A 22,781-nucleotide genomic window follows, 5' to 3' on the forward strand; every position below is an offset into this window, starting at 1 on the left:
CTTTATAGTCCAAAAGTTTGGATTGGAAGTTTTGGATAGTCTGCCAGGCCTGTACTGCAGCCATCTTCAGTTTTGAAGTCTATTTGCCTCAAATATTATCATCAGGAAATTAAATGCAAGTTCAATTGGATTTAAACCTGAAGATTCACTTGGCCAGTCAAGAACTTTCCATTGCTTGGCCCTTTGCTTGCAATCAAGCAGACAAGATGTTTCTCTACACTTCAGAATACATTCTGCTGCTGCAGCTATATGCCCAAACCATAACACCCCCTTCAGCATGTTTCACAGATTAAGTGGTATGCTATAAATCCCAGGCAGATCCTTTTTTCTCCAAATGTTCCTCTTGCAATCACTCTAGTACATGATAATAGTCATTTTATCTGTCAACAAGACCTTTTTCAGACCCCCAGATTTGGTACTTACCAGGTACCGCCCCACCCACCCCCAGCCCACCCACGATGTTGATCCTGGCACCTAGAATCAATACCTTGCCAGCTCTCTGATGCCTGCACAAATGATTCGGGTGAATAACAAGTGTTATTATTTCTAAATGGTGAAATAAATATGTATACAAATACCATCAAAAATAACTTAATAGTAATTATTTAACTTCAAATCCAAACTTCTGGAGTATAGAGCCCTAATCCTAACCCATTACTACACAGAGCACTGTATATAAAAAAGCTAAACATGTTTTATGAAATGAAAATAAATTAATTTGGGTAAAGGCTGGAACTAGGATTAGGTTTAGGGCTTGAGCTAGAGTTATGGGGCTAGGGTTAGAGTTGGAACTAGTGTTCGGGCTGGAGCTAAAGGGTCAGGGCTGCATGGGGTTAGTATCTAAGCCTGGAGCTTAGGGATGGGGCGAGGATTAGTGCTGTTTAGGTCGTGCTGTTATGAAGACCTAAAATGGATTACCTGATTTTATTTGCTGGCCAGCATGCATTCCTATTTCATTTTACATTGGGTGAAATAGAAGAGCACAGGAGCAGCTTTCTTGTGACATTTCTCGACTTCATGTTAGATCGCTGAATTTGACCCTCGAACTGGACATTGTGTCATTCATGTAATTAATATATGTTAATGAGCTTATGAATGAGCTTCATATCACTTATTGTGTTGTAGCCTATTTGTGTGTGGTATTATCAGGTTAATAACATAGTCTATCAAAGATGGTTATCACAACAACAGAACATCATACAGTTCAGATTTACATCACAGCAGATAACAACAAATAGCTATAGCAGGTGCTATCATATCAAAACCCACTTATGAAACTCTGAACTTTGGACCTTGGACACCACAGGACATTGATAATATAAAGTAATCTAGTCTAGACGTAGTCTATCACGCAAGATAAATACAATTCAATAAAAAAAGATGTTTATTGTTCAGCTTTATTTATTCAGGGTAGGTAAGTTCATTAAGAATTAGTTTACAATGAGGACCTGTTGAATTGAATTGAATTGAATTCAATATGTGAAATGTGTCTGGCTATACTGTATTTGGACGCCAAGTGGATCCCACATCTGCGTGTGTTGGACCTCTCTTGGTTGGTTGTTGTCTCAGGCTGATCAGCACTCATGGAATGCCTCTTGTCCAATCAAATTACATGGTCCTTTTATGTGGTCCCTTTATGTGTGCCCTCCGGCGCTCTGAGCGAATTTACGAACGCAGCCCTCAATCCCCGCCCAGCGGTCGCCCATAACGACGCGGTTGATGTTCATTGGCTAACGGGTAAATTTGAAATGCAACGCGCTCGCCTGGCTGAATACACACATCCATCCATACCCAGGGGCTGAAACTATACAGACAAAAGAATAACAGGTACAAAACGTGATCATCGAGGGTGAAAGGAAAGGGCAAAAAATATTGTATAAAAGATTTTGATGTTTTGAGCGACTTTTTCCCCATTGCTGTGAGTGGAGGACTCTGTAAACGGTACGTTGTAACAACACGACAACATGCTAGGTTAATTATGCTAGCCATCTAGTGACTAGTAAGGCAAATCCTTTGAGCTTTTCTCGGATCAGCCATTTATTTACACGTATCTTACTAGCACGCTAGCTAGCCACTCGTATTGCTTTCCAACTGAGTTATACATGATAACTGCTTAGCTGCGCTTGTGTTGTGTGATTTAAAAAAATACACAGAATGCTTGGATTTGCCTTGCAAATGGGGGGGGGGGGGGGGAGGGGGCTATTCAATATCAGTGCTATTCAATATAGCTATTCAATATCAGTGCTATTCAATATAGCTATTCAATATCAGTGTCTAACTATCATTTGCCAAGAATAACGTTTTTTTTTCTTCTAGCAGGTAACCAGCTTATTAGTATTATTAGACTCAGCATTAGCATTATTCCATTCCATCCAGTCCATCATAACTTATGATCACGTCATCACTATTTGCCTCTTTTATTTCCAGAACATGGACACTGCTGTGCTGAGCCTGCACAGTTTGTTTGATAATCTGCGGTCAAATGTTGACATCCTCAATGAGAGCATTGAGCCCCGTAAGTAAGATTTACATTACTTTGACATTGAGATAGATTAATATGAACCACAGTCTATATGATATGGACAGATGCATGTAAAGAGGCAACACCTTATTGTGCACCCTCTTTTTCAGAGTTCATCCAGATGGCACTCAACTTTGAGGACTGCCGTCGTAGATGGCTTCGACTTGATCAGGAGCTGGGGTCCTGCAAGGAGGTGCTTGCCAAGGCAGAGACCGAGAGGGGAGCCTTGGAGGTCAAACTCAAGCATGCTCGCAATCAAGTTGATGTGGAGATCCGCCGGCGCCAGAAGGCGGAGGCTGACTGTGAGAAGTTGGTACGTTTGCAGAGTTTCATGTCTGTTTCAATGATTGTGATTTTCTTGTCTCCGCTGGCCTCCTTAGACTGGTTCCCTCCTCCTAATGTACAATGATCAAGCTCCATAGGACTGGTGGTGCATATACTAGCGCCTCACCTCGCCTCCCCCTGTGTGTGCTGTCGTGCAGGACCGCCAGATTCAGCTGATCCGGGAGCTTCTGATCAGCGAGGGCTCCAGCAACACCCTTCAGCTGAATGAGGAGCAGCGTTCAGCTTTGGCCTACCTCAACGCACGCTCTCAGCCGCAACCCAACCTGAACACCAGCCGCAGGTAACTACTGTCTCTTGTGAATATATATATACTGTATATATGTAGACTGTTTGCCCCTTGGTTAGAGAAAAGCATCCACAATTAGACAATTCACAGTGGTATGCATTATTCATTATTATTCATGTTACTGTGATTATTTTTCTCTCTTCTGGTTCTTGTCCTCCACAGACTGCGCACCATAGATGAGTCTGCCTCCATTTTATCAGACATCAGCTATGACAAAACAGATGACTCTCTGGTCAGTTGGTGTTGTCTTTTTTACTTGTCAAAATGTGTGTCTGAATGAACTTACACACCCGTTGGCAGAACAATGTCAACAACAACCAAAAACATTACGTTTTGTAAATGGAGCACGTTTTCAATATTTCAAAGTGTGTGTGATCAACTATTGCAGGACTGGGACTCCTCCGTAGTGAGGACGGTGAGACTGAAGAAACGAGAAAAGAGGGTACACAAGTTTATTATTTTTCAGAGGGTATACTATGTTTTCCCGTAAGTTGTTAATATGGGCAGGGTGTGTGAATTGGTAATTAACATCCGTTAACCTCTTAATTTCAGCGCTCCTCCAGAAATCATATCGATGGTCCCCCAGGTGCTTCTAAGAAGTCTCGATCAACAGGCAGAACATCTGGAAAGGTAAAGGTAGCGAATGCATTTCAGTAGAAAACTGAAAGTTTAATGTCCGGTTTTGACAGTTTTTCTTTGTTTGTTGTAGGGAAATGAGTCTATTGTGGCCAAGACCACAGTGACTGTGCCTGCTGACGGAGGACCTATTGAGGCAGTTTCTACTGTTGAGACAGTTCCCTACTGGACTCGCAGCAGGAGAAAGACAGGTAAGAGTGAATTAGTCTTTCATTTTTACTACAGTCACTCGTTTGTGATTAACCTCAATAGAGAATTAGCTACTGTATTGTTTGGTGTATATCACACTGATTGACTGTTAAATACTATGTTGAAGCAGTGTTTCTAGAATTCATTCTTCTTTGAAAAGCAGCCTGCTAAAGGACAAGATTGTTGTCTAAATCCCTCACATGACAAGTGGATGTTCATAACTCCTGCCCTGCTGTCAGAACCATGTTTGACCCCTTACTACTCTTTTCAGCTGTAATGGAGTGGGACTCTGAGTCTCTCAAGTCTGAAGATGTCGTCTTCAAACAGCCCGCCGGGCCAGAGAGAGAAGTTGTTGTTGAGCACCCCAGCACCCCCAACAGCCATGGCAACTATGGCAGTGTCCGTCTTCATGAGTTTGTCTCCAAAACGGTAGGAATTTGTGTTAGTCAAGGAGGCTCATTGAATTGGGCTGAATGGAATTTTAGCATGGGGAAAAAAAGAAGCAATTTTGTTCAATTATCTTTTGTGAGAAAAATTTACATCTTTGCCATTGGCGCTTGTTTGTAGATTAAAATTACATGATTTATGAGCACTGTCAGCGTGTTTGAAGGCACATTCATATCGTATGAATATATCATATAGCTCTCGATCTGTCTTTTCATACACAGGTAATCAAGCCTGAGTCATGTGTGCCCTGCGGCAAGAGGATCAAGTTCGGGAAGATATCCCTCAAGTGCCGTGACTGCAGAGTGGTCTCGCACCCGGAGTGTCGCGAACGCTGTCCCCTGCCATGCATCCCCAGCCTGGGCAGCACTCCTGTCAAAATTGGAGAGGTACAGAAAACATTCTTGTTCTGATGTCCAGATTGTCTACCAAGATAATGCATGCGTCCTGACGCATACCTTGTTTCACCGTCTTATGTATGCGTGTCATGATTTCAGTGTACTCTAAATGTGATGCATGTTCTCTACTTTACATTAAATCTTCCCAGGGAACTCTGTCAGACTATGTTTCTGTCACATCTCCCATGATTCCCTCTCTTGTGGTGCACTGTGTCAACGAGATTGAGCAGAGGGGCCTACATGAGGTGAGTGAGGATGTCTCCAGTCTGTCCTGTCTCTTGCTGTGTGTGTTTAAACCATCTGACCCCTATGCTGAACCCCGTCTTTAACCCCGTGCTTCCCTCCTCTCCCAGACTGGGCTGTATCGTCTGTCCGGTTCCGACCGCACAATCAAGGAGCTGAAGGAGAAGTTCTTGCGTGGGAAGACTGTCCCTCTACTCAGCAAAGTAGATGACGTCCACGCCATCACCGGCCTCCTCAAGGACTTCCTCAGGAGCCTCAAGGAGCCTCTCCTCACCTTCCGTCTGAACCGCGCCTTCATGGAGGCAGCAGGTGGGTGTGAGCTCAGTGGTGTCCCTACGCTGCTGCCGGTTTCTCCACCCTTTCTCCTGAAGTATGCACATGTGCACTTTCTGAAATTGATTTAAAAGCGTAGGTGTGGTCTAAGCATGGGTCACTTTACATCAATCGATCAATTCCCTTTTGAAGTCCATGTGGGAAAGTGCACAAGTGCCTACTGTCAGGAGAAGGGTAGAGAAATGGGTTGGAGAATTACTAGTGGTGAGGTTTGGCGTTGCGTTTGTCTGATGGTAGCTGCATGGCCCAGCTATTTTGTCCTTGGGCATCCTGAATGGTCAGATGGTAATAGTCAAAAATTGTATGTACTTTCTAGAACTTTATGCTACAAAGTAGCTGACACAGCTGCTCCCTCACACTGTGCTAATGTGCATTCACTTTGTGTCTTCAGAGACTTCGGATGAGGACAACAGTGTTGCCCTGATGTACCAGACCATCAGTGACCTGCCCCAGCCCAACAGAGACACCCTGGCCTTCTTGGCCATTCATCTCCAGAGGTTAGCATCTCCTGGGCACCCACCGTGACTGGTGCCTGGAGTGTTTCATATTGAAGTTTGTTATGTTTAAAGCGCATTTTACATGGTCATAAAACACTGTACACTGTAATGATTTACTGCATTTGGTTGTCTGGTACTTGTGCCCTGCAATGACAATAAAGTTGAATCTAATCTAATCTAATTGATAACGAGTTAGGTGATGCGGTTTTCCTCTGTAAAATTACTACCTATTGATCTGGGACAACCTTCTTTCAGAGTTGCCCAAAGCCTGGACACTAAGATGGACGTCACCAACCTGGCACGGGTGTTTGGGCCAACTCTCGTTGGTCATGCAGTCTCTGACCCAGAGCCAATGACAATTCTACAGGATACCAAACGCCAGCCCAAGGTGAGATGCACAACAGGAAAAACGGCCCTGGGTTTTTCCATTAATCATAACATAACCACTCCACCAAAACAAATCAATCCTTTTTTCTTCAAATTGCTCCCGTGGCTCCTACATTTAATAAAAAACAATATCCTCAGGTTTCTTTATTCAGGTCTCGCAAGCTAATATGTTTATTTGGCTTCCCCTGAAAGGAAGATGAGGCAATATGCTGAAACTACCAGGGAACTCCTGTAGCTAAAGTACCTTTAATCATCGCCCCCTCCCCAGGTTGTGGAGCGCCTCCTGGGCCTGCCGGTGGAGTACTGGAGCCAGTTCATGATGGTGGAGCACCACCATGATCACATGATCATTGAGAACAATAACTGTTATGCCACCCCTGAACATAAAGGTGAGAAGTCAAATGTGCATGGTTTGAGCTAACAGAAATATACGGGACGGTTGGTTAGAGGTAGGGATGCACGATATGCATTTTTTCCAACCGATACCGATAACCGATGTTTACCCGCTTCTCGTGGCCGATAACCGATATGAGAACCGATAGAACAGATATAATATACAAGCATAACCAAATAATCGCTATTATGACGATGTACTGTGCCTATGCTGTTCCTCAGTCCAGCGCGCTTCATCATCCCCCTTCTAGAACTGCCATCTCCCCTTTCCATCCCTTATGTCATTTTATCAATGAACATTGTATTACTGTTATTTCAACATTTAAGCCTCTTTCACACATAGTTCCCTGTAACTTCAATGGAATCCCAAGCTGTGCCGTCCAGCCATTTTCGCCGTTCACTCATGAGTCAAATGCCGGTAGATTCGCGTCTTGCTCCCTTTAACACACGTCGGCGTTTCCCTGGTTGCGAGATCTAAACTACTAGAACTGAAAGCGGCAGGTAACAGGCACGTAACATCTAGTGTTGTTCCGATACCATTTTTTTATACCGATACCGATACCTGACCGTGCAGTACTTGCCGATACCGAGTACCGATCCGATACCACGGCGTTTGAAAAAACAAAACAAAAAAACATGTTTTTTGAGCCGCATACTCACCTCGATGTAAAATTATTGCTAACACTTAGTCTGGCACTGCTCAAAACCTTTGTAAAAAAAAAAAAAAACGTTTTTGTAAAGTACTCGCCGATACCGATACCAGCATTTTTGTGCGTATCGGTGGCCATGCCGATACTAGTATCGGTATCGGAACAACACTAGTAACATCCATATGCTGTATATATAAATATATATATATTTGACTACCAGCAAGACACCGGAGCACTCTTATCTATAACAAACGCGGAGAATGTATGAGCCCCGTGTCAGTCAGCCTTTCCGTAGAAATACATCGCTCCGTTATATATCTAACGTTACATGTTTTAAGGCTGATCTGTGCATGTCAGTGCTGCATTATGTTGATCTATTTATATCGATCTATTCTTGCCAATTCCTTATTACCAGTGGAAAGGGGGAAGGCTAAAACACTTTGAATGGAATAGATAGGACTTTCCGTTCAATGGAGGAAGCATGATACTCGCGCAGAGTTCATCTCGCTTTCACCCCCGTTGATGTATTAAACAATCTTAGCAATCTAATCAGAGCAGTTGTTATTATGTAATATTATTGATGGATGTGCCATTTTTGATGGAGAGCAGTGAGCGGATGACTGGATGTGAGCATGTATTTGACTAATGCCAATAGATTCGCGTCGCAGGCGCAGCATCTTGAGCGCGACAACCGGAACCGGAAATATTTCCGGCTTCATATTATCGGCTCTATATCGGCTAAAATGTAATAAAACCGATAAATATTTAATAACATTAATTTCCCAATATCGGGCCGATAATATCGTGCATCCCTAGTTAGAGGTATTGAATGATGAGTAGAGTGTGTGTTTTCCTTGTGTCTATACATGCATGCATGTCTGATGCACTGCAAATAACTTCCCTCAGTGGAGGATGGATTAAGTTGTACTCTATTGGTGTGTGTGTGCGAGCGTGCGAGTGAGCGTGAAAGGGAGTGAAGGAGTCCTATTTGTGAGTAAATTGCGGAATTGTAACTACTCACTCTGTTTTGCTGGCAGTTTTTACTTTCACCATGTCTAAACCTTCATTTTAACACATCTGATCACTTAAGATTGACCTTCCTTCTATCTTATCTATCTACCGTTTTGCGTGTGTGTTTCCAGTGAACATGCTGGGGCCCCTCACGACTCCAGAGCACCAAATGCACAAAACCCCGTCTTCCAGCTCTCTGTCCCAGCGCATGAAGTCTACTCTGAGCAAGACCACGTAAGTGTTTCCATTTCATCCCTCCGACTCATTCTCAACTTTGAATTGTGGCTGCAATGCATGTAGAGGTCCAGTGGGGGAGGACTTGGGTTGTAAATTTAGTGCAAATACCATTGTTCTATAGAACTGTCACAAAGACAAGTTAATTTTCCCCTAAATCAGATGTGGCTGACCTTCTAATAAGTCCATGACAAGTTAATTTTTCACCCAAGTCTCATTTCTCCTTCTTTTAAACTGTTGCAGCATGGCTACTGCCAAGTTTTTCACCATATATTCATGTGCTGTCAGTTTTTCACCATACAGTGTTTCCCCTACCATTGCCTTGGGGGGGCGGGCCCCCCCAAGAAAGAGGAATTATTACGGACGTAGACAAGCGTCAAACATAGACAAGTAGGCTAAAATATCCGCTTTTTTAAATGCACCCAACCCGAATCTGGCGAGTGGCAAGCCCATGGGCTCGTTGGTAACGTTAGTCCGCCAGTAGTCTCGCATAGCCAAACTGTCAACCCTCCCGTTTTTCCCGGGATTCTCCCGTATTTTACCTTTCTTTCCCGCTGTGCTCCCGTTTAAATATTTTCCCGTAAATCTCCCGTATTTTTAACCTATAATATAATATATTTGAACACTTAATTGTTACACTTAATCGTTATATCCATGTCGGAGTTGACTTGTTTCCTCTCGTTTCTTGGGCTGCGTTCGTAATCTTGCTCTGAGAGTGCCGGAACGCACACTAGGTGCAACGTCATAAAGGGACCAAGTAATTTGATTGGACAAGAGGCATTCCATGAGTGGTGATCAGATTTTCAGAGCGTATTTACGAACGCAGCCTCGGTTATCTCCGTTTTGAAATGATCGCTGGTAGCATTGCGCCGCTCTTTTCCCATTGACATCATGGTGTCAAGTCATGTATAAATAAATGTGCTGAATTGATATGCCCTTTTGTGTTTTCATGTATATATATGCAGGGATGTTCAAAGTATTTTACTTTCAACCAGGTATCTGATTCTGATCACCTGTAGTCACTTACTTCATAGGAACTAGTTAACCCAATTCTTGTTGCACTGAAGCAGGTGGTTGATTGACTGTGTCCCCTTGTCTAAATGTAAGGGGTATCCTATGGTTGTCTAGTGGTGATGTTAGGATTGACTGTGTGTACCCTTGTCTAAATGTAAGGGGTATGGTTTTTGGACGGTGGGGGGGGGGGGACGGCCCGGGGGCGTGCGGGGGATATCCCTTATTTTCAAATCCCAATGTTGACAGGTCTCCACACTTCGCTTCGTGCTGGACACACTCGCACACTCGCGTACAAGATTGTGCGTGAGTGTAGCGAGAGAGTTTTTGCAGGGTGAGATGTCTGCAGATGGAAAGTAAGCAAGTTGAAACGTTAGCAAATATAATTGCTGAGTGTTCTAACAAAGCAAGTTGGTTCAAATTGGTCGTTATTATTGTGACTAGAAAGTGTCTGATTATAGTTCCATGGTATGTAAAATAGTGTCAAAGAACTAGCAAGCTAACTAGCTAGCTCAGAGGTGATTAGATGAGCTAGTCTGCTGCACACATGCCAGCTAAAGAGCTAACTGGATGCACTTTATTATTTTACTTAAAGTAGATATACTATCTTTCTTATTCTGCTAGAATTGGGCTTTATGGTAATACCATAATGGCATATTTACAGTAGGCTACATGGACAGTGGATTGAAGCATTGGAAATGTCTGTTTTTATAGTTGGACATACACTTTTTTTTTTTCAGGTGAGAGAGTAAAGTCAAAATGACAACATCTGACTGCATTGCCCACAGCAATCCAATATTCAATTATAATTATGTTATAAATTGATATGGATCAATTTATACCTCTTATTAGATTATAAATACTCTGGTTGTTATGTTTGCCTGTTGGTTGACAGCAAAAGAGGGAGAGAGGAGGATAGAGAGGGAGAGAAGGAGAGAGAGCAGGATGGTGCACCAGAGAGAGAGAGCGCAAGAACCAGGTGAGAAAGTGGACAGGTAGTCAAGACCACATAAGTAAGTAGCCTTGAGAACCGATGGTTCTCGAGCCTAACGGCCCATAGGGAAGGAGCCTATCTCCTGTTTCCGTAGCGTGAGGCGGCTTAATGTACAAGTTAGTACACCCCCTGGACATGACTCTGGTATGTCGCAGGATCTTACCCCCTGGGGGGGAGGGGGGGGGTCCATGCCACGGTCCATGCCACCCCCCCAAGGCAGCAAACCTAGGGGAAACACTGCCATATATTCATGTCCTGTCATTTTCAGATTTGGGAGTAAGTGCAAGACTTCGGTGGGACTTTCGGTGGGACGCCCGGGAAACTTCTTTGCGTCTCCTCTCCTCAAGTAATCCAAAGCAGCCGCAGAGCAGAAGCTGTTACCTAGTGGGAAATACCTGCAATAGATTTAGTAGATTTATTAAGACTTTTTTTATTACACTCAGCACAGTATTTCTCCCACAGCAACCATAATACTCCTCTTTGTTATGTTTTTATATTGAAACATTTTAAGATTTGTCATTTGTTTTCAAGTGTCTGTAACAGGATCATTTTTCCAACCAAAGGGAAGGTGTCACCCGCTTGGAATTCTTTCAAAATTGGTTCAGAATCAAGATGCTTTCCATTATCATAACCAATGGCACCTGAAGTTTGTAAATACAGCTTAAAGTTTGATTCCTCATTGTTCTGTGGTTATTTTAGAAAGAGTGCATGCAAAACTTGCAAAAGGTTGATTTGCTTAGAAAAAAAATATTTATTTTAAGATTTTGTACGGTACATACCAGTGGAGGCCTGCGGAGGAGAAAGAAATACTTCTACCTCCAGCAGCCTCCACTGGTGCATGCCTACTATTGAACTCATGTTTCAATCAGCAGTTGAAAAAGCATCTACTTTTTATGTCTGCATAGAACTGAGTTACATGATTAAGATTGCATGTGGCTTTATTACTTAGTTTTTAGGCAATCATATGTTCAGCCAGTGAATGGATGTTTGAAATGTCCAGTGCCTCCTTGGCAGTTTGACTACATGACTGTTTGATTTACTAAACTCTGTTTGTCCATTATGAGTGAGTATTGCCACAGTATTACAATATTTATCTCTGTATTTAGTTCTGCAAGTTTGATATGTTGTCATTGAGGCAGCTTGAGAATACATTTGGGAAAGAAAAAAAAAACATTTCATTTATTTTTATAACTTGAGTGTTCTATGCCAACACTCCAAGTGGTCCTTTTGATCATAGGCTAATGTACGTCTCTGGTCTTTTCTTTGGCATTGTGTTAAGACTATTTTTATGACTGTTTATTCCACAATGGGAGGTTGTTTATAATGTTCTGCACCATTATCTGCAGAGTACGCAACATTTCTGTATCATACGAACCAGAAAATTTAAATTGTGGCATTCTAACAGGAATGGGAATGTCAAGTTTGCTTTGATCCAAGTGTTTCTGGTTCAAGTGTTTTTTGTACAAGTACACTCAATGTATGATTCATGTGATTTGTAAAATACAGTATCCAATCAATTCAAACCCTTTGTCTCATTATTGCCTTTTCATGACATTGCTGCACTCACTAACTTACCATGGTTGACATTGGGTGGAGGCACACTTGGTATCTGCCCAGGAACTTGCTTTTCTCCGTTTCAGGTTTGGAATTCAAACTCTGTCACTCTTGGAAACACCAGATATTGAGCTAAATGACTGTTCCACTTTATTGGGATCCTCTTTCATGCCATAGAGTTTAGAGAGGCCGGCTAGCAACAGGAAGGTAGCTAGTTCGATCCCCACCTCAGGAGGGAGCTGCATGTCCCCTTGAGCAAGGAACTTAACCCCTAATTGCTCTAGGGGCGCTGACTCAGGGTTCCCGCGCTGGTCTTAAAAAGCCTTAAAGTCTAAAATCCAGCAATCCTATATAAAAGGTCTTACATTTCAGTTATTCAGTCTAAAAATTAGGTGCGAGATTAGCTTATCCTGCAAGAAAATCTGTCCGACCACATCTATGCGTTCCTTTTTTGTCTGTATGGCAGTGAAATTCCTAATTTCATCACCTCAAGGATGACAAAAAGCTATCATATGGTATCGCGAATAGGTCTAAAATTATATTCAAAGATGTCTTAAAAAGGTCTTAAATTTGACTTGTTGAAACTTGTAGGAACCCTGCTGACTATAGCTAACCCTGTGCCTAGAGCAAAAAATACCACATTCCAACAATTGACAAATTGATTGCAAATAAAACATGTATTTATTATACTGAAATAATCAAGGAGGATGCTGTCCGTGGCCTAGAAGGCTGAGGAACAAGCATGGTTTTCAAAGACTTTGTCAAGGACTGGAATATTCAACAGTAGGCAATCAGTGAGTATGTACACTCACTGAACACTTTATTAGGAACACTGTACTAATACTGGGCAGGGTTTCCCTCTGCTCTGAAAATGGGCCCAAAGTGTGCCAAGAAAACATTCCCCACACCATTACACCACCTGAATGAATGAGAAGGTGTACAGGTGTTTCTAGTAAAGTGTTTGGTGAGTGTATATATTCTGTGTGTGACAACAATATAAAATAAAGTAGCTTATCAAAAAAAGAGTGCTTGTGTAACATTCATACTGTCAGGTGTTTGTGCCTGTGTACCCTCTCTGAGCAAGAGCACCATGAGTCATATAATAGTAAAACAGGAGGCCAGTGAGTGTCCTCTGATAAGAGACTACAGTAGGAGATAACCTGCATGTTGGGCATCCTTCTAGCTTGACGACTGCCAATGGCCCCAGGTCTGAGCATAGATTACTTTTTCCTGCTACGACTAATGGATAGATGACTTATACGCAATAATACACTTGTATTGATTCGTAAATCGCTTTGTAATAAGGCGTCTGCTAAATGCCAAAAATGTAAATGTGGTCCCCAATTTTCTGCCTGTGCTAGAAGAGTATGGACAGAGCGTAGTATATCAGAACGTGGGCCAAAGGAGAGGAGTGTTCTTAATGTAGTTCTGGAAGGCAGGGTCAGAGCCCCACTTCCTCATGGCCTGCTTCTCCAGCATGGGAATGCCACTGACGTGACGGAGCAGGAACCAGACCAACAGAGGAGACACCACGGTGATATATTGGGGCCCCCGCATCACAGACGAGGCTGAGAGGAAGAGCCCAGACCACTGCAGGATCTCTCCCAGGTAGTTTGGGTGCTGGCTGTAGGCCCAAAGTCCACTCTGGATGAACTTTCCCTGCAGAGGCATTGCGCTAGCATTAATATTCTAGCAATTTGATAAGACATATACTGATTTGAATGTGTTATCCATATATGGTGTTTTTCAATAGTCATGATTTTTCTTTTTTATCCAATACAAATCAATACCATTCCGGCATGGGTCTTTCATTGGTTCATTGGTTACATTGGAAACACACATTACCAAGCTGACTTACAGCATTATTTGGGTCCCCTTTGAACAGCCACTTCTGCTGGTCAGCAATGGCTTCAGTGGCAAAGCCAAGGCCCCATATACCCCAGCCAAGGTAGTCCCGGAGACCTAAGGGCTCATCGCGCTTCTCGCTGTTCAGGATGAGGGTGGGAAGGAGGGTCATAAACACCCAGATAGCTGTCGGAAAGAATAGAACAATAGACAATAGACAATAGACAAGTAGAATAGTAGAATAGACAAGGTAATCCAATGGAGTTGGACATGTTGTTGATGTTGATCCCCCTAATACTCAAAAGAACAGACCTGGTTCAGTAGGGACACAATGAGAAAGAGGAGCTGCACTGCTGTCTAGTTGTAACACTCACATGTGTTACATTTGGGCACAATAAACAAGACTGATATCAGTGGCACTTGTGCATCTGGTTTGATACATCAGTAAAGAGTAAATGACTAAATGAGAGTAGTGATTTAATGTGGATCCCAAAACACACAGACTTTCTCAAGGATTATGTGAAATATGACTGTGTGAGGAAGGTAACCATAATGACTCCAAGTACCTTGAATACTCCAGTACACAAAGAAAGCCCCCGGGTTCTCTCTGACTTTGTTGAACCTGCGATCCTGGCCGTCCTTCAGGATCCGCATGAAAAGGAACGACCCCAACCTGAAGAGAAGGACATGGAACACCTCTGTCATATTAACCCCAGCATTATTCATTAACTCACAACTTTAATGACTCACGTCAACAGAAGGTTCTGCAACACTGGCCCGCAGGAGGCCCTGCCTTTAATAGTGGCACTAAACTGAAACAATACTTAGTGGAATAATACAACATGTCGGCTAACATAAGCGCTTTGAGTTGCATTTCATGTACGAAAGACGCTATATAAATAAAGCTTTACTTACTTACTTACTAACATTAAATGAGCAGAATGCTGGGTGGGTGTGGCTTTTTCCCCCCCTATTGTTGGCCGTTTTGAGACATTTTGAATGTCAACACTGGATTGGAGACCCTATCTAGTTTACCTCAGTCCCCATGCGGTCACCAATCCAGTCTGCACATTCTGTCGCACATGATGAGTCCCTCCCCACATACGGCTCAGGTGGGCAAGCAATATAAATGTACCAGATCCTAAAACACACAATCGTATAGGTTCAGTGCATGACAGGTGTCTCTTTGGGCATGGTGCATGGTGCATGGTGCATGGCTCTACCCACCGTTCGTTATCTATCATAGTTAGTAGTTGCAGAGTAAGGCGTGTTCAATGAATATTTTACCCATGAACCTACAGACTTATTGGTTCCAAAGTTCAAGGGTACAATTCACGAGAACAGATCACAGAGGAGAAGCACAAGAAGACAGGTTTAAGAAGTCTGTCAAGGAATGTAATTGGAGTGCCCATTGATCAGTCTCTACAGGTAAGTAGAAGGATTTCGTATTTTGAAGGAAAAAGTTATTATCTAGCTTCTTAATAAAACACAATAACCTGCGAGTTTAATAAGCCCAAGATTAATTAATATATAACTATGTCAAAAAGTACCACACCTTATTATTCTTATACATTTTCAATACTATTTCCTCAAAGGCATATTACTACTCTAACACGTTAATATGGCAGACATTTATGATAGAATGCCATATGGCAATGGTTTGATTGTTACATTGTACATGATATACATTGTTAATCGCACAACTGATCTAATTGTACAAAGTAACAATTACGTGCGTGCATATTTCGCACGCTCCAAACGTTTGTTACACCGTTTTTAGGGATTATGTTTGAATGTGTTGAGTGTACAACGCGGTGTTAACATTGATTTACTGTCATTGGAATACGAATCGAAAGCGTCAACCAACCTCAGTCAGTCGTAAAGTTACACTAATTGATGAATGATGAATGATTTAAGGCTGCTATAATATTATTGTAAGTCGTGGATATCAGTCAACCAATCGCTGTCACACACTAACATTGAGGGAGGAGTTGTTTCACAACCAACAAAGCTTAACAGTGGTTTTGCAACCCCTTGATTTAGGACATTATCTTCAATAGTTCAAATAGATCAAATACATGGTTGTTACAATTTAGTTAACGGTCAGAACCATGCCCAAACAGTTCAAAGAGATTCATTCAGCATTATTACACACCATGCACATTGCACATACTAGACAATATCACTAAAACGGCTCACGTCAAAGTTGTGATCCAATGATAACATTGTTATTTATTACCTGCTAAATCATAGAACTTCTCGGTTTTGAGAGCCGCGGCTATAGCCCATCCAGTCCATTGGATACCCAGGTCGGTGGCTGCACATTTTGTCAGCGTGCTCCACATTATCATGTCCATCAAATTCTGAAGTATCAAATATGAGTCTAACATAAGACCACCCGAACTGTCTCCATAAACACTACTGGGTAAAGTTCACTGCTTCCATAATAGTAGGTGTGGCCTGCCATGAGATCTCGGTGCGCACTGAGAACACTGGGAATTGTAGTCATTTTAAATCTGAACATACCAGACAAAATATGATTTTACTGTCAATGCATGCACTTGAATGCATCATAAAGCTCTTTGGGTGTTGGGCTGGACTCAGTAAAATAACAGGGTTTAGTAAATACTGAAACCATTTGCAAAATACTGCAACTTTCATATACCAATTGAATGCAATCTGCCTCAAAGTTTTGAATCAGTTTGTCAAAGGGATACTTTATTTCCTCATATAGGCCTATGCAACTGAATATGATTTCTATACAGGCCAGATTGATGTTTGTAATCAGTTTTTTCTCCATTCTTGACTTTACCAGGAATAAAGAATTCAGCCAAGAAAGAGAAAAGGAGATAATATGTCAGCAGGGAACAGTCCAAAGGGAGGTTCTGGGGTCTTTGCCAAACGAGTCCAAAGGCAATTGAGCAGGGGCAAGGAGAAGGTACAGTGGTCACTCTACAAGGAAGCTCCCCTGTCCTATATTTTAATTTACAAAATGATTCATAAATGCAATGTGCATCCTTTGATTTTCATGTGATGATCAACCAAGATCTATTTGTAAATCCAACATCAACATGCCATCCAACACCCAGAATCAGTTTTTCAGTTTGTGTTAAACACTGCAACATAATGTAAAACTCGGTATAAAACTCTGTTGTGTACTAGGACTTTTGGAGAACATTTTAATATAAGGTCCTTGAAAAAAGTCTGAGCACACAACCAAATGTTGTTCCCCATTGAATATAGTCTTGTACAAGAAAATATTACACAACCGAATTTTGTTCCCCGTTGAATAGTCTTGTACAAGTGTGGTGTAGATATGTGGTTTACATAAGGTTTACACGTGTTAGATGATGTTTGACATGTGTATGTTCTCTCATTTTCAGGTCTTGCAAAAGCTTGGAAAGACTGCGGAGACCAAAGATGAAGAATTTGAGCACTGCCTCCATAATCTTGCTGACCAACAGGTAGTCTCCACAGAACGCCACGAAAAGTATTGTATAGTTCTGAATAAATGTGGCTTGGAATGAGCATACACCTGTAACAATATAACAGATACATTATTTAAGCAAGACTGTGTAAATTTGTCCTTGTAAATAATAAAGACAAAGACTTGCACTATTAGTCACCCTCATCTTTGCTTGCAGAGTGATGGGAGCCGGTTATACAAGGACCTGAAGGTCTACCTTAACTCTGTTAGAGGTAAGCATTATTCTGTCTGTGTTGTCAAGGCTCTTTATAATGTTATCCATATATAATAATACATATACAAAGACAAATATATATGTACAGTGCGTTACAGTGCATTTGTGTTACAACCCTTAAATAGATTTAATAGATTTCTTTTTTCCACTGATCTATACAAAATACCCCATACGGTTATTATGTTTTAGAAATGCATACTAATTAATTAACCAAATAATCTGAAATGTCTTGAGTCAATAAGTATTCACCCCCTTTGCTATGACACTCTTAAAATTAGATAAAATGCACAAATGTCTTCCACAAGTCACTCAATAAGTTGAATTGAGTCCATTTGAGTGCAAGGATAATAGCTCATGTTTTATAGGGTCTCTGATTTGCATAGGAAACAATGACACACTGTGTAGATCAGGTTGTCATTACAAACTGAGCAAATGAATAGAACTACTCAGGAATGCGACCCTGAGGCCAAAGTTGAATGGCTGAGAGGAAAATGCAATCAATGGAACAACATCATCCCAGTCACTCCACAAAATTGGTCTAAAATTGGCCAAAAATACTGTAATTCCTTAATGAAAGAAATCTATTTCACATCCATGTTTGCAACCATCAATTCAAGTGATACCGCAAAGAAATAGGCCGGAAATATGTTTATTTGGTTTTACAACAAAGCATTAAGCTTAGTGCAAATCCAGCACATGTGATGCAGTTTCTGCAACATAGTAGTAGCTGCATCATGTTATGGGTGTGCTTGTCACTGGCAGGCTCAGGCACTGGGGAGTTTGTCAGGATCAAGAGACAATTATGAAATTCGCTGAGTTGGTATTGTCAGGCTCATCCACACAGTGTGTCATTGATTCCTATGCAAATCAGAGGCACTATAAAAGCAATGATATTTGGTCAGAAATCACATTAACTATAATCCTTACACTTAAATTCAACTTATTGACTAACTGGTTGAAGCCATTTTTGTATTTGAGCTAATTTTAGGAGTCACATATCAAAGGGGGTGAATATTATTGACTAGACATTTCAGCTTTTTTACTTTTACTTAATTTTCACTTTGACAGTATGGGGGATTTTGTGTAGATCATGACAACAACATCTCATTTAAATCTATTGTAAAGTGAAGTTGTAACACAAAATCATGTGGAAAAAGTCCAGGGGGTGAATACTTACTGAAGGCAAAGTGTATGTATACAGTGTATGACTATAACCCTCAAAAGAACAACTGCTCAACTGCTTAACATATGATCCTTGCGCTATCCACTTTCCACAGAAATGCGGGAAGCTTCGAAGCGTCTTTCTATGTCAATGTTTGATGCTTATGAGCCTGACTGGGATGGAGATGAGGATTTAGGAGGCATTGTAGAGGTCAGCAATGGAACTGCTGTTTTGTTCACTGTTGTGTATACAGTAGCTACACTAAAGGATGCATGTGATTTCTCTATTGGTTATCAAGGTGTGAACAAGGGGTTTGTCTATTTGTAAAAGGGTGAAGATCTCCTGTGGAATGATTATGAGGGGAAGTTGTTAGACCAGTCAATCCGCACCATGGAGTCTTATATGAGCCAGTTCCCAGATGTCAGGGTAAGGCTAGAGCAAACACAGACACACAGACACAGACACACACAGACACAGACACACAGACACAGACACAGACACAGACAGACACACACACACACACACACACACACACACACACACACACACACACACACACACACACACACACACTGTGTGTAGTAACTCTGACTAAGAATTCTTTCTCTCTTATAGGAGAGGGTTGCCAAACGAGGCAGGAAGTTGGTAGACTACGATTCCTCCCGTCACCACTTGGAGGCGCTGCAGAATGCTAAAAAAAGAGATGATACCAAAATATCCAAGGTCAGACAGGACACCCTTTTATTATAAAACATTGCACTGCAAAACGTATTTGAGCATAACAACATCATTCTATAATGGTGCTTTTCTCTGTGCAGGCAGAGGTTGAGGTGAACAGAACTAAGAGTGTGTTTGAAGACATTAATAGAGAACTGAGAAATGAGCTCCCTGCTCTCTATGATAGGTAAATCAGAAATCAAACTACATAGCATTCAAATATGCATACCATCAGGTGCATAATTAAATAGAAAGATACATATAATACATATGAATAATGTTTATTAACATTTTTTATATTTTCTTTTCTCTAAAGCCGAATTGGATGCTATGTCTCAGTCTTTACAGCCATCTCAAATTTGAGAGATATCTTCTTCAAGGAAATGGGCAAGGTAGGGTCACGTTCACCTCACATTCCTCAGGGAACTCACCCTAAACTGGTCAGACCTGTAAGTGGACCTGTACTGACTAAGAATTAGAGATGCAACAATATCTATGTGTGCAATGCCCTCTTTTTCAGCTCAACCATGATTTACAGAATGTGATGAAAGAGCTCCAGGCTCAGCATCCAGACAAGGTATTTGTTGTCAAAGGATTGCAGCGGTAAGTGGTTAAGGTATTACATCTAGCACAGTTTTTACATTGGTTAATTGAGAACATTCCATAAAGTGTAAAAGCAAAAGGTGCGATCAATATACACCTCATTTCAGGACCGGCTCTTTGAAGAGGCGATCGCTCATGTCCCCCAGGTCTTGGAAGGCCAGCTTCTCTGACTTTCATACAGGTTTTAGCCCCCCCAATAGAGAGCACAAGTCCAGTTTCAGGTCATCTGATACTAGGCCTCGCTTGGACGAGTCTTACACCAGCACCCCTGTCATCTCCCCACGCTCCCTGTCCTTGGATGACCCCTCCTCAGAGGCCAGGGATGTAGATGCTGAATCCAACCGCAGCGATGGTCCCTTTGAAGAGGGCAAACCCAAGTCTGACATGGATAACACTACAGCCGGAGCCTCGGGTGATGACCCCAAGTCAGGAGAAGAGGGAGAGAGGCTTGAGGAAGAAGAGAAGGATATGAAAGATGGGGAACCTGAGCCTTCTTCAGACCAGCACCCCACCTCCTCAGACAAGAAAGGAGATGGAGATGGAGATGGAGATGGAGATGGAGAAAGCTCTGCATTGGCCGAGAGTACCTCCCTGGTGACCAACACCCATGATTCAGAGAGCTTGGAGCTCCAACCCTCAGCCACAGACAACACCCCGATAACCCTAGAGGAGACCCTGGAAAACCCTGAGGTGTCTGCACCTAACGGGTTGCAGAATGGGGAGGCCTCTGACAGCCTTGATCCTCCTGACACAGATGCAATTGTCCAAAAGGTGAGTTATCAGATTGAAACACTGCTACATAGACACCACCTCTGATGACATCACTTGTTCATGGGGCGGCTGTGGCGCAGGAGGTAGAGCCGCCATCTAATGATCGCAACGTTGGCAGATCGGCGGTTTGAGCCCATGGCCACATGTCGAAGTGTCCTTGGGCAAGACACTGAACTCCAAATTGCTCCCAGTGAGCGGGCCGGTGCCTTGCATGGTAGCTTGCCGCCATTGGTGTGTGAATGTGTGTGTGTGAATGGGTGAATGAGAGGCTGTTGTAAAGCGCTTTGGATAAAGGCGCTATATAAGTGCAGTCCATTCATGAATCCCAAAGGCCATTGGCAGGGATACTAGTATATGGTAAATACTGTAGGTTCTATGCACACAAAAAGACAAAGAAACAGAATGGGCATTCATTGTTTATAGTCAGTCGTGACTGTTGACTAGTTGTGGTAGTTCAATTAATATCACAGTTATCAATCAAGGCATTCAATTAATACAATGAATACAAATTGTTGGTCATTTTCAATTGTCATCTGTTTGTCTTTGGCTTCTAGGGGGCTCCTTTAGAAAAGCAGGTGTCAGAGAACGTGAGAACCACGGTGGTTTAATGAAGGACCTCTTCAGACAAGGTTTCTCCCTATCTAAAATCTAATGTAGCATGCATGGTCTTGCACTGCAATGTTGCATTAGCATTACTGGTTTCCATTTGTACTATATTGCCTTTGAGGCTTACGTAACCATTTTGTATTGTTATCTTACAAAGCTGTTGATAGCTGTTGCCTGCTCGCGGCTCTGTCAGTATTGATTGATTGATTGACTGATTGACTGAAAATGTTCATTGTGTGAAGCGCATTGAGTTGCATCTTGTAAGAAATGCGCTATACAAATAACATTTGATTTGATTTGATTTGAATTAATTAACTGAATCTGATGATACTGCAATTATGTGATGCCTGTCAACTTGTATCCTGAGGTGTTAATTGTGCAATTAAATGGGTTATTCACAGAAATAGTCGTAGGAATGAAGGAGAGTGGCTGAAGTAGGATGAAAGAGAAAATATGCATCTTGCTGTTGTAACAGCAAAAATGTGAAAGATCTTGCTGGTGGATGATATAGTGATGTACTCTGCGGTTTTGTTTATTCCTTATTTTCACAGACTCAATTGTATACTTTTGCTTTGCATAGTTTTGTTGCACATGCACACAACATAATGTTGAATTGTCTATACATGTGCCTTTATAAAGGGTTTATAAATAGCTTATTACCAATAGTTTATGTATCATAATAAACACGTATAACTCATTGGTAACAAATATGTGATCGTTTTTGTGCTTGGCAAATAGTGAATTTGTATGCGACTGCACAGTTTTTGATGCTTAATAAATGACATAATAATGCAATGCTTATAATATGCAGACCGTCTTATAAGCCCTTTATAAAGGTAACTTTAATGCACACAGCAAGTTTACTCATTTTGAAATCGTCCTGTCACCTGAAATTTTCATTATCCTGTTATCTGTCCAATCATGCTGATTGTTAGTTAATTCCAAATACAGTAGGCATACTTTTAAAATCGATGTAAAACAAAATGTGTTCTTCTATGTTGTGTATCCTAAATGTAATGCCTAAAGTACACTAAGAAATTGTTGGCTCTATTATTGAAACTGGAGGTGAATTTGAAAGGAAACCGTCTGTAGTTGATTGTCATCATATAAAATTCAAATTAAAGTTGTAAAACCTCTTGAAATTTCTTCATTTATGATAGACAGAGAAATTACCAAAGAGTCTTTCCAAATAGGGCCTATCGCAACACCATATAAAGTTTAATTAATGATTAGGAATACTTTCACAAGTG

At 41.7% G+C, this 22,781-nt stretch overlaps 3 protein-coding genes across 4 annotated transcripts; 2 read left to right on the forward strand and 1 right to left on the reverse strand.

Moving 5' to 3' along the window:
* Positions 1–2,430: 2,430 nt before the first annotated feature.
* racgap1 (Rac GTPase activating protein 1) lies at positions 2,431–10,963 on the forward strand (the record flags this gene model as incomplete). The annotated part of the gene is made up of 16 exons (XM_080533396.1): positions 2,431–2,515; positions 2,632–2,834; positions 3,004–3,146; positions 3,315–3,384; positions 3,541–3,594; positions 3,705–3,782; positions 3,862–3,979; positions 4,249–4,406; positions 4,646–4,810; positions 4,969–5,064; positions 5,173–5,371; positions 5,787–5,892; positions 6,148–6,280; positions 6,548–6,668; positions 8,465–8,567; positions 10,841–10,963. The coding sequence occupies 16 exons, from the start codon at positions 2,431–2,433 to the stop codon at positions 10,920–10,922; spliced, it is 1,914 nt and encodes a 637-aa protein (XP_080389522.1). The 3' UTR covers positions 10,923–10,963.
* Positions 10,964–12,794: 1,831 nt separating this feature from the next.
* Positions 12,795–16,376, reverse strand: LOC308161031 (uncharacterized protein). Its single transcript, XM_080534965.1, has 5 exons — positions 16,211–16,376; positions 15,007–15,112; positions 14,538–14,644; positions 13,985–14,157; positions 12,795–13,785 (listed from the first exon to the last, which is right to left on the reverse strand). The coding sequence occupies exons 1-5, from the start codon at positions 16,359–16,361 to the stop codon at positions 13,513–13,515; spliced, it is 810 nt and encodes a 269-aa protein (XP_080391091.1). The 5' UTR covers positions 16,362–16,376; the 3' UTR covers positions 12,795–13,512.
* bin2a (bridging integrator 2a) lies at positions 15,313–22,589 on the forward strand. 2 transcript variants are annotated; one of them, XM_080534963.1, is made up of 12 exons: positions 15,313–15,399; positions 16,787–16,909; positions 17,355–17,435; positions 17,616–17,670; positions 18,950–19,044; positions 19,165–19,260; positions 19,450–19,557; positions 19,653–19,738; positions 19,868–19,943; positions 20,072–20,154; positions 20,262–20,925; positions 21,480–22,589. In XM_080534963.1, the coding sequence occupies exons 2-12, from the start codon at positions 16,826–16,828 to the stop codon at positions 21,531–21,533; spliced, it is 1,482 nt and encodes a 493-aa protein (XP_080391089.1). In that variant the 5' UTR covers positions 15,313–15,399; positions 16,787–16,825; the 3' UTR covers positions 21,534–22,589. The 2 variants fall into 2 exon arrangements, with proteins under 2 accessions (XP_080391089.1, XP_080391090.1); XM_080534964.1 differs by lacking the exons at positions 17,616–17,670; positions 18,950–19,044.
* Positions 22,590–22,781: the final 192 nt, after the last annotated feature.

Source organism: Nansenia antarctica, assembly GCF_963989245.1.
Source record: "Nansenia antarctica genome assembly, chromosome: 6".
Taxonomy (NCBI): Eukaryota; Metazoa; Chordata; class Actinopteri; order Argentiniformes; family Microstomatidae; genus Nansenia; species Nansenia antarctica.

Coding starts and splice junctions, on each gene's coding strand:
- LOC308161031 (XM_080534965.1), bottom strand. CDS start 16,361: ATGTTAGACTCATATTTGATACTTCAGAATTTGATGGACATGATAATG. Junction 15,113..16,210: donor GAAGTTCTATGATTTAGCAG/GTAATAAATAAC, acceptor TGTGTGTTTTAG/GATCTGGTACATTTATATTG. Junction 14,158..14,537: donor TGTGTACTGGAGTATTCAAG/GTACTTGGAGTC, acceptor TCTTTCCGACAG/CTATCTGGGTGTTTATGACC.
- bin2a (XM_080534963.1), top strand. CDS start 16,826: ATGTCAGCAGGGAACAGTCCAAAGGGAGGTTCTGGGGTCTTTGCCAAA. Junction 20,155..20,261: donor GTTGTCAAAGGATTGCAGCG/GTAAGTGGTTAA, acceptor ACCTCATTTCAG/GACCGGCTCTTTGAAGAGGC. Junction 20,926..21,479: donor CAGATGCAATTGTCCAAAAG/GTGAGTTATCAG, acceptor TTTGGCTTCTAG/GGGGCTCCTTTAGAAAAGCA.